Below are 15,098 nucleotides of genomic sequence, written 5' to 3' on the forward strand. Positions count from 1 at the left end.
TGAGGTTAGGGTTGGTAAGATTTGTTTGACTTTCTGAGTCGGAAATCCGATTTCAGGTCGCGTTTCAGTTGAAATTTTGATTTTCCAGTTAAAATAGAAAGCAACATAAGTTTGGGGTTGGAAATACAACGTTCACTTTTTGTTCATTTACTATTAAAAATCTGTTGCTAACACTAGTTCTCTCTTCGCATGTTCTCTAATGACCGCTGAAAAGCATTCTGGGAAACGTAGTCATCACTAAAGTTGTGTCAGTACAGACTGAACAGTGAAACCACATCAGTAGGAGGATTTTTTTCCTGAGGTTCTCTGAAGGCTCTTTATGATTCACAGCTAGTTGTTGTTGTTGATGTTCAATACGTCTTTAAGTACGTCCGTCGCACTAAACGGCCTCTCTCTCTGTACATATCTCATATCTCGAAGCGCTGCTATTTCTTGCCCAGCAAGAGTTAATCGTTGCTTTGATATTGCAAACGTCAACTATTCAAACCAGAATTTGAACTCAGCGGAGAAACGTCCAGCTTCCCCTTCAGTTTCGTCGAGTCCTCGCTCTCAAAAATCATCTTCGCGTCTGTCATACATTCTTATTATTATTTTTTTAAAACTGTAAAAAAAAAAGAAAAGAAAAAAAAGATGGATCAAAAACCAGAAGGAGTCTGTGAAAAATAACAGTTCTGTTGTAAAATAAGTTACAAAAAAAAAAAGGAAATAAAAATCTTTGCGTACAGTACTAAAACCCTAAACTAGACCTTTCGAACCACATGTTAAGTCTATAAATATCTTTACAAATATACACGTTAATTATTCAAATAAACCTTTTTCTGTATCAATGATTAAATGTTTTACACTTTCATGACAGTGTCTTCTAGATTGCAATGCTTCCATCCTAAAACAATAAAAAAACGTAGTTTTTTGTCTTTTAAGTACATGGCTGTGAACAGCAATATGATACATATTTGCATTTATATATTTACAATAAATCATTTTCTAGATACATAAAAAAAAAAAAAAAAACTCCGAACCTTATTGTACTAATTACTGAATGGCCCTGAAACTTCGCCTCACGCTTGATGAGGAATTTGTTCCATGATTATCACAAATTTCCGGGATGCTAAAAACGAGACGATGGCGTCGTACAAACACGTTAATATGTAATCCTCTCCGTCGTCTTCTGGAAAAGAGAAAGAGTGTCTTCGGAAGAACGAGTCCCATCATCGAGTTGATTCTGGCTTTGCTGGTATCTTGTCAACGGATTCTCTTAAAGATCGCAAACTTCTATCGCGATCTGAGAGAGCTCCGTGCAGACGAGAGGATAAAAATCTGAGGTCCTCGCCTACTGGATCGCCAACCGGTCCCTGACCAATGCCCTTCATTCACTCCTCTTTGTCTGTTTTTCAGTCTCAGGAGTTTTTTTTTTTTTTTATCCCAGTAGGCACGGAATGGTTTCACCCCACAGATTGTCCGTAACAAAAAGACTGGCCCGAGTACAAAAATATAATTTCATTTCTGAAAAGAAGAACATGGTTCAACGGCAAAAAATAATCCTTCAATGTTTCAAGGAGTCTCTTGGGGAGGAAGAGGAGGAGGAGGATGAGGAGGAGGAGGAGGAAGAAAACTCGGAAGAGTTTAAGACGAATAGAAGAGCTGAAGCACTGTGGAAGTATTGCATGCTGAGTTTCCATTTCCATATCTTGAGGAGTCACTGAGAGGTGTTTTTGAATCTGTAAGAGGAGGTTAAAGTCCAACCGTCCCCCCCCCCCGAGCTCAGGTTTTATGTCCTAATCACGCCGTTACTGGGGAGCGGTTTGGGAAGACAGGGCTCGTCAGGCAGCGGGTCGTGGGCGAACACCGAATCGTCTCCTGAGGAGCAGGTGCTGTTGGAGTCCTGACAGGTGGGCGAGTACTGCTCGAAGGGCACCGCCAGGTCCAGGTACTCCTGTCAGAGGAGAGGTCAAAGGTTACACCGGGGGGTGTCACAGTCAAATCCCTTCTGTCTGTGGTCACATAAATAAGTGAAGAATTATGTAGATTTACTGTTTTATCACTTTTTGTATGTCAGTAAGAAAACAGACTTTAACCTGTTTTACGATTGCATTTTAATACGTTTCTTTCTTACATAATTTGCATATTTCTTTGACATTAATATTGTCTTATATGATTTAAGTAGAGGTAATAAACAGAGCTGTACATTATCGTCCATTGTACTCTTTGATTTGAACTTGTGCAAATACATAAAACTGTAAACCACCATGAAATACAAATAAATTGTTTTAATCCTGCATCACTATGTCAATTGTTCTCTTGTTATATGCTAAATGTATGTAAAAAACAAACAAACATGGTATCATCTTGAACTTGGCGCTATATATACATATATATATAAATGTATCCAATTAAATATGATATGGTGTGACTAGCTAACTCTGGCCATCGTACGAAAGGCGCCGTGCCATCAACCCCAATAGTCCGAAAAATGTCCCATTGGACTCAAAGCCCAGTTGTCCGACACCATTATCCCGAAAACAAACGTCCATTGCTCAAAAAATACTAACTCTCCGTGCATCGCACAGAAGCACATGGCTATTATTATACAGAATGACGTCATCAGCGCTTCTCGGTCCTGGTATTTTTTTCCTACCATGGTGAAGGCATGAGGTGACCCACCCTACTCTGCCTCTGGTTGTCATACCCTGAAATTCTTACCCTAAACCTAACTAATGTCACTCGTCCTTCCTAAACCTAACCAACCAACCAACCTATGAAGGCAGCGAGTAATAAGAGGAAGAGTGTCGGGTCATGCCTTTGCCAGCAGGGAAAACAATTGTGAAGGTCCAATGAGGTCATGTGCTTCTGTTTGTTGCATGGAGAGTTTGCATTTTCAGAGCAATGGGCCTTTGGAACAATGGACGTTTGTTTTCGGTATAATGGGCTTTCAATCCAATTGGGACATTTTCCAGACGACTGAGGTTTCGGAACAATGGGCCATCAGAATAATGGGCCATCAGAGTAATGGGCAGTAGCTAGCACAGCTATATTTAAGGAGGAGATGTGTGTTTAGATCTCAAAAACTATTTTTATTGGCGAAAATTTTGTTCACATTTCCAGAGAATGTGGTTGTGCTCAAACCTACTGATTTCTCCTGAACGATGTGGGTGAGGAAGACATGTCGACTCTTTAGCGGTCAAATAAAATCTGAAGGAATTGAGTTAAATCTCACTTGTGAGTAAACTCCTAAATATATTCTGTTTCAGTCGGAAATATGTCAAATTACTGAAGATACAGTTGCTCTAACTGCTGTTTCTTTAAATGCTTTAACTTTAAGAAAAGTGTTTTCCATCAGGTGAGTCTTTATAAAGTGAAAAGTTGGAGCGGTCCAAGGTGAAACTAAAGGTAACGTTGTGAGTGAGCAGCAGCTGCTGTGCAGTGGGACTTACATCAGTGGAGGTCATTGATAAAACCCGGTCGTGATCTTCCACCAGCTGTCTGAAGGTCGGCCTCTGTGACGGCACCGCGTGCCAGCACTCCCTCATGATCATGTACCTGAAACGTACCACATCAAGGGTTAGTTTTGTCTGCAGCTCATCCAGTAAGATGAAATATAAATCTACATCCAAGTCCTCTCACATCTCAGATGGACTGTTTCCAGTGATTCGTACTGGTCTACTTGATGTGCAGCTGGATGCTGATGCTCTGTAATTAAGGTTAAAGTTAAAGTAAAGGCTCATCAGTTTTGGGTTTTTACCAGTTTTCATTTTCTTTTGCTGTGTTTCCAGCTGCAAGAAGACACTGTTCACCACAGCTGACAGTAATGGAGGACATCATACGACAACCACAGACATGAGGAGAAAACCCAGATGAGTTGCTAACTGTTTATGATCGTGAATGGATCGCTCAAAGTAATCAAAACAGTGTAATGAATGGTTAAACTAAAGTCTTTTAAGTATTGAATTTTGTTTTATTGGTCTTTTGAATCTAGATTTTCAATGTTCAAAACACTTTCATATTCAAGTTGTGAGTAGTAAATTGAGTACATCTGAATCGGAGTACAGAATGAGTACAATCTTATTAAAAGAAGACACTGAGGTCCTTTATATTTTAACAAACACAGGACTTTCACCCAGAAGACCGCTGTTTGTGTCCCATGTGAAAAGACTTATTTTAAGAGCCATTTCAGGCAAAAAAAAATACAAAATCTGTCACAAAACATTTGAGCATTGTGATGAAGGTAACACAGTTTATAGTCTAAGTATATAGTATATAAGTATAATGCAGTGAGGGCATTATACAGGGGGCAGTGAGAGTATTAGGGCCACATTGAGGGAAAAAAAATCAGAGATTTCCAGAATGAACTTATAATAAAAAAAGTCATAATATTACGAGAATAAAGTCATAACTTTACGAAAAAAAAAGAAAATAACACGTAAAATTACTACTTTAGAATATTGACTTTATTATCGCAATATTAGGACTATTTTTCTCGTAAACCTTTGACTTTATTCTAAACCCCCTGGCGTAAGTAATCCTAAAAACTAAGTTAACCTACATTGGAAGTTTATTTTGAAAAGAGACACTATGCATGTAACGAGCGTAAACTGCGGCGAGCAGCAGTATTTAACAAATTGGGAGTGAAACTGTGTTGGGTCTACTGTATATGGACTAGTCTGTTTTTGATTGCTTGAAAGAAAATGATCACAAGTGACATATTTGATTGATCAAATTACCATTATGTAATAAACTCTTTGGTAACATTTACATAAAAATCACTTTTCAAGAACTGTGGTGTCCTTCCTTCCTATGCTTCAGGTCACGTTTATCTACACTGAGCATCCTCCTGCTATAATTACACAATATAACCAAGTATAATTCATAAAGACACCTACAGTTCGTGGGTGCAGTTGGCGGGTTTGTCCATCCGATGTCCCTCCTTCAGCAGCTTAAAGAGTTCTTCTACTGGGATCCCTGGGTACGGCGAGCCCCCCAGGGTGAAGATCTCCCACAACAACACCCCATAGGACCACCTGAACACACACAGTGAAGACAGAGTAGAGGTCAAACATCACTCGGGGCCCGAAGCAGTCGAGAGGCTTGTGTTCCCCAGATAAACCCCATGAACCTCGTTGGGGATTATTATTGATCTTCAATAATGTTTACTGCTCTCAGTGTGAGAATCAGTTTGACATTCTTATTGTCTGGGACAGTCGGTCAATATGTGTAAAAATCAACAACTCGTCCCTCAAGCCAGAAAGGAGACAAGTTCCTAGTTTAGAAATCTTTAAAAACACCTCACAAATACTTAGTTTAATTTTCATTTTCAGTTCTTAGCAAACGTTACTCAAACAGGAGCAAATAGTGCATTTGTTGGGGGCTATTTTCGGTGGCGGATTAATCCACATTTGGTGCTCTAGTGAATATTTGTGGCAGCAGGACGCTGTATGTTGGACTGAGTCAGAGTTTCATTGTTGATTCATCTGACTAATTTGTTATTTTCTCGATTAATTGATTAGTTGTTTGGTTTATAAAATGGTGAAACATGTCGATCAGTGTTTCCCAAAGTCCAAGATGACGTCCTCAAATGTCTTGCTTTGTCCACAACTCAAAAGATATTCAGTTTACTGTCATAGAGGAGTAAAGAAACCAGAAAATATTCACATTTAAGAAGCTGGAATCAGAGAATTTAGACTTTTTTTCTTAAAGAAATCCTCAAATTATCAAAATAGTTGCCGATTAATTTAATAGTTGACAACTAATAAATTAATCTTTGCAGCTCTACTCTATTGCACAAGATAAGAAAATATATCAGGATATAGAATATAATATCCTTTAAGGGCTAATTTGCACAGATGTAACAAGCAGCATCGCTAAACATTGACTTTTATAACCAAAAAACTGCAAAACCAACTGAAAACAAATAAAAAACAGCTCAAAGAAGATCTGCAGCATTTTTGTATCTTGCTTGTGTTTCATCACTTTAATAAATATATCACTATCAGCATCCTTTGCAACTGGGCCAATAAGAGCTGCAGACTAATGCAACAAAAATAAATTAAAAATATGTCTTTTTGTTTTTGTTTTTAATCCACTGAGTCTCCAATGTGAAACTTTTAATAAAGCACAACTCTCGCATTTAAGTATGGATGTAAAAACGTGACCCATTTTTGAGCACCTTGATCTGGCCGTGCTAGCTCAAAAGGATTAATAACTAATAAAAGTGATTTAATCATCTTTACGTTGTTTTGAAGGCTCAGTTTTAAAAGCAAACTGAAAGTGTGTAAGAGATCTTCTGACACATAATGCATCACGAGTACCACACTGTTTCCAAACAGTCCCTGACACAAAGTGAGCACAAAACCTGAACAGAAGAACTTATTATCCTGCAGTTCCAGTCCAGCTGCTGCCTGTTCCACTAACGGTTGTACCTCTAACCCCGAACCATCCCCTCTTTTCTTACTGTGTGTGGCAGCAGCTCCACTGAACTGCTGCATTATTCCTAAACGGCTAAAAAATGAGGGAAGTTTAATGAGATAATGGCGGTCTATTAACCCAGTGTGCTATTGTTCGTCCAGTGACTCAGAATCGGACCCCTCCTCCTCCTCCCACTGCGGCCCGCTCAGCGGCTTTTAATCTAATTATCCTCGCTCCGGTCCAGAGGCTGGAAAACAGCCGCTACTGGCCGAGCCGGCGAGCTCTCCGTCCAAACACACAGACTGAGTGAGAGAGATGTCAATGTTAAGAGGTAAAACAGGAGAAACTGATGAGAACAACCGGCCACAAAACTCTAACTCATTATCATGATTGTGTTCTGGACGTGAACAAGTCAGGTCTTTAGGTCCAGGACTTGGTCTGCTTATGTTCACTGCTACTTGTACTTGAGGATGGATTTTCACAAGCTATTAGACGGCTAATAGGAACAGGCAACACTTCGTTTGTCATCGGCAATAAAAGAATGACGAAAAACATCACTGTGATTTTAAGATTTAGACGATCTGTGTTTGGGAGAGACGTTCGTATTGGGTCGAAGTTGAACAATATTGGTTTCTCGATGCCGACACAATGCTGATGTTCAGACGCCACATCATTAGTATATCTGTTTGTGTGTGTGTATAAGAATAATGTATAATCATCATAATTTATATTGTATTTTATATGCATTGTTGGATACTGTGTATTGTACTCTATATATATATATATATATACACAAAAAGATAACAACTAGTCAATATGATTAAGATAAATATGTGAGTAATAAATTTGTAAAAAGGTAATAATTATTCTATTTAGACAAGTTTAGGAAAATTAATTAGAACATATGTTTAGCTCAATAAGGAAGCTGTTTAATTATCAATGAATGACTTATGGAGAAGGGGTGGGAGTAAATAAGTTTGTACTTCTTCTCACTCCTTTCGAATATGTAAACCAAGGCATCAAGCATTGTATGTAAATATTAGTTTTTTTCTGGCCGTCCGCTTGTTTGTATGATTATTCTCTTTTTTTAAATATATATATATTTTTTTTAAATTTTACATGTTTGAAATTAAATGAAATTAGCATCTTTTAAATCCCTTCTTAAAACTTTCTTTTATAGTAAAGTGTTTATTTAATATGTTTCTGGGTTGCTGGGTCATGGCCATTTTATTATATATTTTTTTAATTTAATTAAATTTTTGTTTTTATGATCCCTTACGATGTTGTCTGTATTTTTTATTGTTGTTTCTGTTTTTTATCTGCTGTTTTTATTCTGGAAGGCACTCTGCAACCTTGTTAAGAAAAGTACTATATAAATAAAGATTATTATATTATTATTATTATTATTATTATTTTTGTGGGTTGAAGCTGCCGGTAGCTGTTCATGTATCTTTTATATTTACACTCTTTCTTTACTTTATATTGCAACTGCAGCACAGCAATTTCTGTCAGGATAAAGTTTTATCTTATCTTAATATCTATCTTCAAATTTGACCAGTTAAATGCCCAAAGTCTTCAATATTTAATAAGTAAGTAAGTAAGACAGTTGCATCTAGAACAACATAAAAGACAAAAATGACGCCTGGATTTTTAGACATTCACTAGAATACTAAAAAACATCTGGTTTCTCAATCATGTTTTCAGAAAATTAAGAATATCACAATATTTATGAGTCAATGCAAAAAAAGATTTTGTCTTGTGCTGCCTATTTTTTCTAACCAGCACCTTATCCCCCTGAGGGCGCCGTGAGGTTTGTTCTCTGCAGCTTTTATAGACCGACACCTCTGAAGCTGTTCAAAATAAAATGCATGATATTGGCAGAGGGACAAACTCAAAGGCTGAAGAATTAAAAGGTATATTATCGGCATTAAATAACCCTGATATCTGAATTTAATAAAGTGAATTCAGCTCTAAAGCGTCACTTGGAATCCCAACGTCATGATGCAAAATTACTTTGAGGCACGCTGCTTTTCTGCACAAAAAAATGTGTGAAACAACTCTGTAAAAATCCAACTGAAAAGTCTCTGAGCGTTCTCACAGCCAGTTCTGTCTTCAGAGCTGTAAACGTTTGGAAAGCTGTGATGCCAGTTGTGCCGTGAGAGCTGCTGCACGCAAAGCTTTGTTGCTGTTTTGCTTGTTGTTTGGTTTTGAGCATGTGACAGATTCCATGTGTTTTAATTGTCTCCCGTCTGTTTCGGCGTAACAGATTTCAGTAAAAAAAAACATCACAGGGTCAGAAGTCAGAGTCCCCCGGGGTGTGTGAGAGTAAACTGGCTGCAGAGCGACTACTGTATGAAGGGAGGAGGAGGAGGAGGGAGGAGGTTTGGCGGGAGGATTGACTCTGTAATCCAGACCTGCTGAAATAACAGAGCGGGCTGATTCTCTCCTCTCGGCTCGTTCCCAGTCTAGTGTAATCACACGGCGAGCCCGTGTTGACAGGGGCCCGTGTTTGGCTTGGATGGCTGTGCTGGGGACACAGCGTCTGGCTGGGGGAGCGGTTTAGGGGGTGGGGGGTTCAGCTACCGCAACACAGATTGACTTTGTGACCTCCTCTCCTAAACTCGCCTTTCTTCTCCTGAACGCAGCCAACACAGGAGCAATCAGAGGTCGTGAAAGGTGCGTTTGTCTACGGCGCCGATTTCTTTGAAACAGCCTGAGGGAACACCTTGTGATAAATCCGCTGACCCTCTTATCGCCGTCTGTTCCGGGGGCAGATTGGATTTACTCTTATAAAACATGATAAATCCACTGACCCTCTTATCTCCTTCTGTTCTTGGATTTGCGCTGACAAAACAACAGCAAGTTGCCGAGGCTCTGTTTGTGTTTCTGTCTCTCTCTGATGTCGCGTCGGGAGATTAAAGAACAAACGCTAGCGAGGAATGCGGAGCCGCTGATACACAAGAAGCTCAGGATTATATCAAGTGAGCGCAGATGACAGCGAGCGGGAACGCTGTGATTCCATATTTCACACACGCACACAAACTGGAGCTTTTGATGCTAACGCGCTCAGTCACGATATTTCAACACCCGGATTCCTCTCCGGTGTGCAGAGGCTCCGCATGAGCGGGCAGTTGGCATGCGACAGGTTGGTTTGTGCAAACTCACACATCGCTCTGGTGCGTGTAGACCCGGTCGAACAGAGCCTCCGGAGCCATCCATTTCACGGGCAGACGACCCTGCAACAACAGAGGAACAGCAGAACCGCTTAGATCAGCAGAACCATTCTGTACACAGCATACAGCAAAACACGGACCCGAACACACAGAGTCCAGATACTTTGAACTTCAGCTAGCCACATTCATTCACCAGGTATACAGTGTTACGTCTATAATAGTCTCTTGTGAACTCTCTGAACTGTTCCAGCTCACTAAACTGAACTCTGAGTGTCTCTACCTGCTTGGACATCAAATATAAACCATAAAATCTGTATTATTCTATCACATAATTCGATTTTGCAGCCTAGAAGAATCATGCAGAATATTTAATGCTGGAGAAAGTGGCCCCCTGGTCTCACAACACCTTCTCTTTATGCAACATGATTTAGCCAATAACATTATTTATTCTGACAAAGAATCCTGATGGAATGAGACTCACGTTGGTGGTCTTTTTGTAGTAGTCTATATTGTGCACATCTCTGGCGAGACCGAAGTCGGCGATCTTCATAACGTTGTCCTCTGTCACAAGGACGTTTCTGGCCGCCAAGTCTCTGTGGATACACTGAGGGAGGAAGTACAAACACATCAAACACACGTCGAAACACACACATATTCTGGTACACAATGCACTGTAGGCTGACAACTTTCATTTACCATTGTCAAACTTTCACGCCCCTTTGTGGCAAATGCTAACTTCCAACTTATTCACTCATAACAAACTTATTCCACACCATTAAGAACGTTAAAACTGATATAAATCTAATGCCAGGTCTCAGAAACCTCAACCTGAAACAGCATTTGCATTATGAGCATTAGCGACGCAGCGTCGTGGCGGCTGACCTTCTGCGAGGCGAGGTACTCCATGCCTCGGGCCACCTGGTAGGCGCAGGACACCAGGTCCTTGAAGGTGAGCTGCTCGTCGGGGATTTTACAGGTGTCGAAGGAGTAGTCCATGCCCGGCGGCCGCCGCGCCCGCAGGTACTCCCTCAGGTTGCCCTTAGAGGCGTATTCCACCAGGACGTACAGAGGACCTGCAGGCAACACAGAGAGCTCAGGGTCACTAACAGGACACAACTATTATATTAATCATCTCTATTCTGTAATGAAGCGTGGCCTCACCGTCCTGCGTGCACGCTCCCAGCAGGTTGATAATGTTTTTGTGTTTTCCAATCATCTTCATCATCTCCATCTCTGACACCAGGTCGGATAAATCTTTATCTGTGGCGTCATCTGGGACAAACAACAGAGAGTGTTAGTGTGGTGAACATCTTCTGACAAAGGACAACAATGCAGGAGAGAACAAAGACTGAGACCAGACAAATTAAATTATTATGTGTAGAGGGAATGCATTTAAAAACAGAGAGAGAAAGACACAATTCTGCTTTTGTGTGATTAATTCGCACGACGAATTTTTTTTTCTAACTATTGTTTTTGTCATGTGTACTTTCCTGCAGAACACAAATATTTCGCTGCGACGAGACCTTCAAAAAGTTGCCTTGAGACCGGTCTCGAGACCAAGACTGACACCATACAGCTTTTCTAACGAGATATTTAAAAATGAATGGAGACACAGCTACAGTCAAGATCGTGTATTAATTTGTGAAGAGCAGCCACAAGAACCACTAACCTTTCAGCATTTTCACAGCAACAGTGAGCGGCTTGTTGGGCTTCTCCTTGTCGATGCCGATGGCCTCGGCCATCACCACCTGACCGAAACAGCCCTCGCCCAGAGGTTTCCCCAGAGTCAGCCTGGAACAAAAGCAAGACAGTGTCAGTGCTGGAATTTGTGCTGCAAGCAGTGCGGAGGTTTTTTTATTTTTTTATTTGAATAACACTGATTTGATTGCCAAGTGTAATAAGCGTGGAGGAAGGTGTCGGTGTGACCTTGATGTATTGACGGCTGACATGTTTTCACAGCACATAACGTTACAAGGACAACAGCACCAACTCTGTCAACTCTGAAATATGTTGCTTGGCAGCGTAAAAAAAAAAGAAAAAAGCCACAGCCACCATGTTTTCTTTCTGTCAGGCGTTTAGACAACAGTGATGAACGCAGATCTGTGGAAGCATTTATTTTTTTCTCACCGCGTTCGAGGAAACTCCCATTTGGGGTCGGAGGGCAGCTCCAGCTCTGACACGTTGGCGAGCATCGGCCCGTCGCTGGATGACAGCCGGGCGATCCGGACCAACGGGGTGTTGGAGTTCATGGAGGAGTTTGAATCCAAGGACACCTGCTTGAATGCAAAAAACAAACTGTTATAGACTCTGAAAACGGACGAGGTGACGTGTGATGAAACGAGGAGACAGAGGGAAGGGAGGAACATGACCTTTGACCCAACACAGAGTATTTAGACTGGATAATAGTTTAATACAGAGAGATAAAAACTAAGATATTCATCCATAAAAGTGAGATTTAATCATCATAATTCGAAAAAGTCTTAGTTTATATTGAAATATGTTTTGTAATTATCTTTTTTCAAGTCAAACTGTTGCTAACTCCCACCCCAAAGACATATTTTTCAATCGTAAGTCTAATTGATTTTAAATGTCAAAGACGAGGCCAATAACCCAGACATTGAAATAGTAAATATAATTAAACCTGCTGTGTTGGAAAAAGAACATTTTTAAAAATATTTCCCTTTTTAAATTTAAAAAGGCCACCAAGTTCCTGATGTAAAAACAACATTTAAAGACATGTCTCAGGACCAACGTCAGAGCTCTTTCAGAGTTTCTCTGAAAAACAGCCTGACTTCTGACACCGGCGGTGACTTTTACAAACAGCACAGGAGGAAGCGGGCGCTAACAAAGACGAATGAAGGAGGGGAGCAGAGGTGGGCGAGGAGCGCGTGGTGAGGTGGGATGGACGTCTCTATCCATCAGCCAGCTCCATTTCCAGAGTGGCGGTCGTGCTGTCGCCGAGCCCCGCGGGCTCGACATCCTCCCACCATTTATTTTTTGTGCTGAAGGCTCCGGCCTGCTTTTGATGAATCTGTTTGTGTCTGCCAGCCTTCAGGTGGGGTCCCTCAAACAAACATGTCCACTTACCCGACTTCCCTCCTAAACTTCTCCACCGGAGGAAAATGAGAAAAATGCTGTGAAGCTTAAAAAAACAAAACAGCCCCGAACACAATTTCAGAGGCATGAAAAGTAATATCTGATAGAACATGCCAGGGGGTTTATGGGAGATTTACTCAGAGTTATGAAAAAGAAAGGAGAGAAGCGATGAGATTAACTTTACAAAAACGAAGCAAAGATTACAGAAAAATGCAATAAGATCTTTCCCTGCACTACCTTATAAGAGCATGTATATGAAGGTAGCAGAATAGAGACGATTACAATTAGAGCATCTTCCTGAAGAGGAGCTTTCTACCTCATCTAACCTAACAAGGCTGCTTTTGTGTAACAAGGACTAATTACTTTACAACCTTTCCAGATACATTTGGTTTTAGCAGTCATGTGTTGGTTTTCCAAGAACTGACGTTCAAGTATTTTTTTTCTTTTCTAAAAATGCATCTTTTAGCATTTTTGAGGAGCTCAACCCTTCAATCATGAAGCTGGAAAGCTGGAGCTCGCTCAGAACAACCACACAGCGTCTGTGGGAGTCCAGCAGGGCGGGGCAGGACGGGTAAACTCTGCTTTTTACTGGGGGTGCACCGGTACCGCATCAGATATTGGGCTGATACAAACAGTTGGATCGGTGACAATGGGGCCGATCTATTCAAGTCACTTCTGTGCTTATATACTGTATACATTATAGTCTGGAAATGTAATTCCTTTTAAAGTTTTGACCAATTTGTGGCCTCATTAAAACAGATTTAAGGTTTTAAAAGGTTCCTGTTCATTTTGAAGATTTTTTACCACGTTGCTGGTGTACAATTTATTATTTTAACAATTATAACAATTTAGCAAATGTATATCTATGTATTTAATTTTGTTTTACAAAGTTAAGGATTCAATGTTTAATGAATGATCCCAGTCTCTTCCACACAGTGAGGCATCCAGCTTATTAATTAAACACTGGTATCGGATCGGTACTGGACGATACCCAAAGCCGAGGTATCGACTGAAACTGAACATTTTACACACATTCAGATGATCTTTGCATCCACGGTGCAATCACCAAAGATGGAGGACATTCTGGGTCACACATATAGCAAGAAACCAGAAGACTGAGAGCCACGCTGCACCGCCTGAAGATTATATAAGAGAGAGAGGTAATAAGAAACGAAATAGGAGCTCAGATAGAGGTCTTTTGATCAGAGTAACACGGAGCGAACGGAGGAGAAGATGAAGGTGAAGGTCGATTAATTAGTGTGGAGAGGGAAAGCCTGCAGAAGGAACTGGTCTTCAGAATGACTTTTTTCCCTTCTTGGACATGTCTGATTCTCGTCCTGATGAAGCCACTGATGAACTTTTTTCCCCTACCCATCTAGAGAGCCCAACCCGTCCGAACAATCTTGCAAAAAGGACATCATTCCTACTACTTAAATTGTGAGTTAAATTGATTAATTAATCTGGGAAACATACCTTTAAACTATAGAATCAAGTCCATAAATGATAATATACCAAAATCCCCAGATATCTGGATGTACGTCAAATCATAACCAACACTGAACTCCTCAAGGATTGTTAGTATATAGTTTCATATTCAGCAGACACATAAAAGAAAGCAAATAAGCATTTTGGTCTCAAACAGGACTCGATTTATCTTGTCCTCGTCTGTATTCTGTTTGAACTTGGTCTTGGATTTGACTCGGACCTTGTCTCGAACGCGGCGCCCTGAGAGACAATGACGTGAAGAGCTATGCAGACTGCGGGGCCGTGGTGCCGATGCAGCTGCTCCACTTTATGTTTCTCTCCAAACAGTTGAGGGAGCGAGTGTGCGTTACACAGAGTGAAATCTAAAACTAACACTGACAGTCACAGGAGGGCATAAATATCCCTGAGCTGAATCTGCTCCAAGATAAATGGGAACACATGTCACCAGTGTGATGCCTTCCAGCGTCCGCGCGACGTCATCAACGCAGCAGGACGGAGAGAGATCCACCGCGGATAGACGCACAATAACGTCTCTATTTATTTACACTCTTAGCTTACGTGGGTCCCGTCCTGCGAGCAATTCGTCTTTGAAAGTTATAGAAGTTGAGAAGACAGATATTGCAAATGCACACTCTTCTGAAGGTTCCTCATTGTCGCAACGATGCAGACAAATTGCCCCGTTTTTCCTCGACTCTCCATAACTAGCTCAGGGTGCTTCCTTGAGTTAATAACTTTACTCCTTCCTTGACTTGTTGAGGTTGTTTTTCAAAGTAATCTAAATTCAGTTCAGTTTGAAGAAGAAAAACTGCTGAAAACAGCATCTGATGCAATGAATGTGTTAAACAAGTTCCCGATATGATTTCCTTTCTGTGTCTAGAATACACCCTCGGGAATTCAACGGTTTTCCCTGCAACCTCTGTAAAGTTTGCTGAAATGTTGCAAAAA

At 40.6% G+C, this 15,098-nt stretch overlaps 1 protein-coding gene across 15 annotated transcripts in view; it reads right to left on the reverse strand.

Moving 5' to 3' along the window:
• Positions 1 to 1,330: 1,330 nt before the first annotated feature.
• fgfr3 (fibroblast growth factor receptor 3) overlaps positions 1,331 to 15,098 on the reverse strand; it is a 79,752-nt gene continuing 65,984 nt past the window's right edge. For 5 of the 15 annotated variants that reach the window (XM_074609825.1, XM_074609826.1, XM_074609823.1 and 2 more), the window contains exons 10-19: positions 11,700 to 11,844; positions 11,242 to 11,363; positions 10,734 to 10,844; positions 10,455 to 10,645; positions 10,054 to 10,176; positions 9,565 to 9,635; positions 4,878 to 5,015; positions 3,622 to 3,687; positions 3,432 to 3,537; positions 1,620 to 1,933 (exon numbers count right to left, since the gene is read on the reverse strand). In XM_074609825.1, coding sequence (XP_074465926.1) covers positions 1,769 to 1,933; positions 3,432 to 3,537; positions 3,622 to 3,687; positions 4,878 to 5,015; positions 9,565 to 9,635; positions 10,054 to 10,176; positions 10,455 to 10,645; positions 10,734 to 10,844; positions 11,242 to 11,363; positions 11,700 to 11,844 — 1,238 coding nt within the window. In that variant the 3' untranslated portion in view covers positions 1,620 to 1,768. Of the gene's footprint in view, positions 1,934 to 3,431; positions 3,538 to 3,621; positions 3,688 to 4,877; positions 5,016 to 9,564; positions 9,636 to 10,053; positions 10,177 to 10,454; positions 10,646 to 10,733; positions 10,845 to 11,241; positions 11,364 to 11,699; positions 11,849 to 15,098 lie in introns of all 15 variants that reach the window. The other 10 variants (XM_074609834.1, XM_074609835.1, XM_074609829.1 and 7 more) reach the window with 6 other exon arrangements.

The sequence above is a fragment of the Sebastes fasciatus genome, chromosome 15 (genome assembly GCF_043250625.1).
Source record: "Sebastes fasciatus isolate fSebFas1 chromosome 15, fSebFas1.pri, whole genome shotgun sequence".
Taxonomy (NCBI): Eukaryota; Metazoa; Chordata; class Actinopteri; order Perciformes; family Sebastidae; genus Sebastes; species Sebastes fasciatus.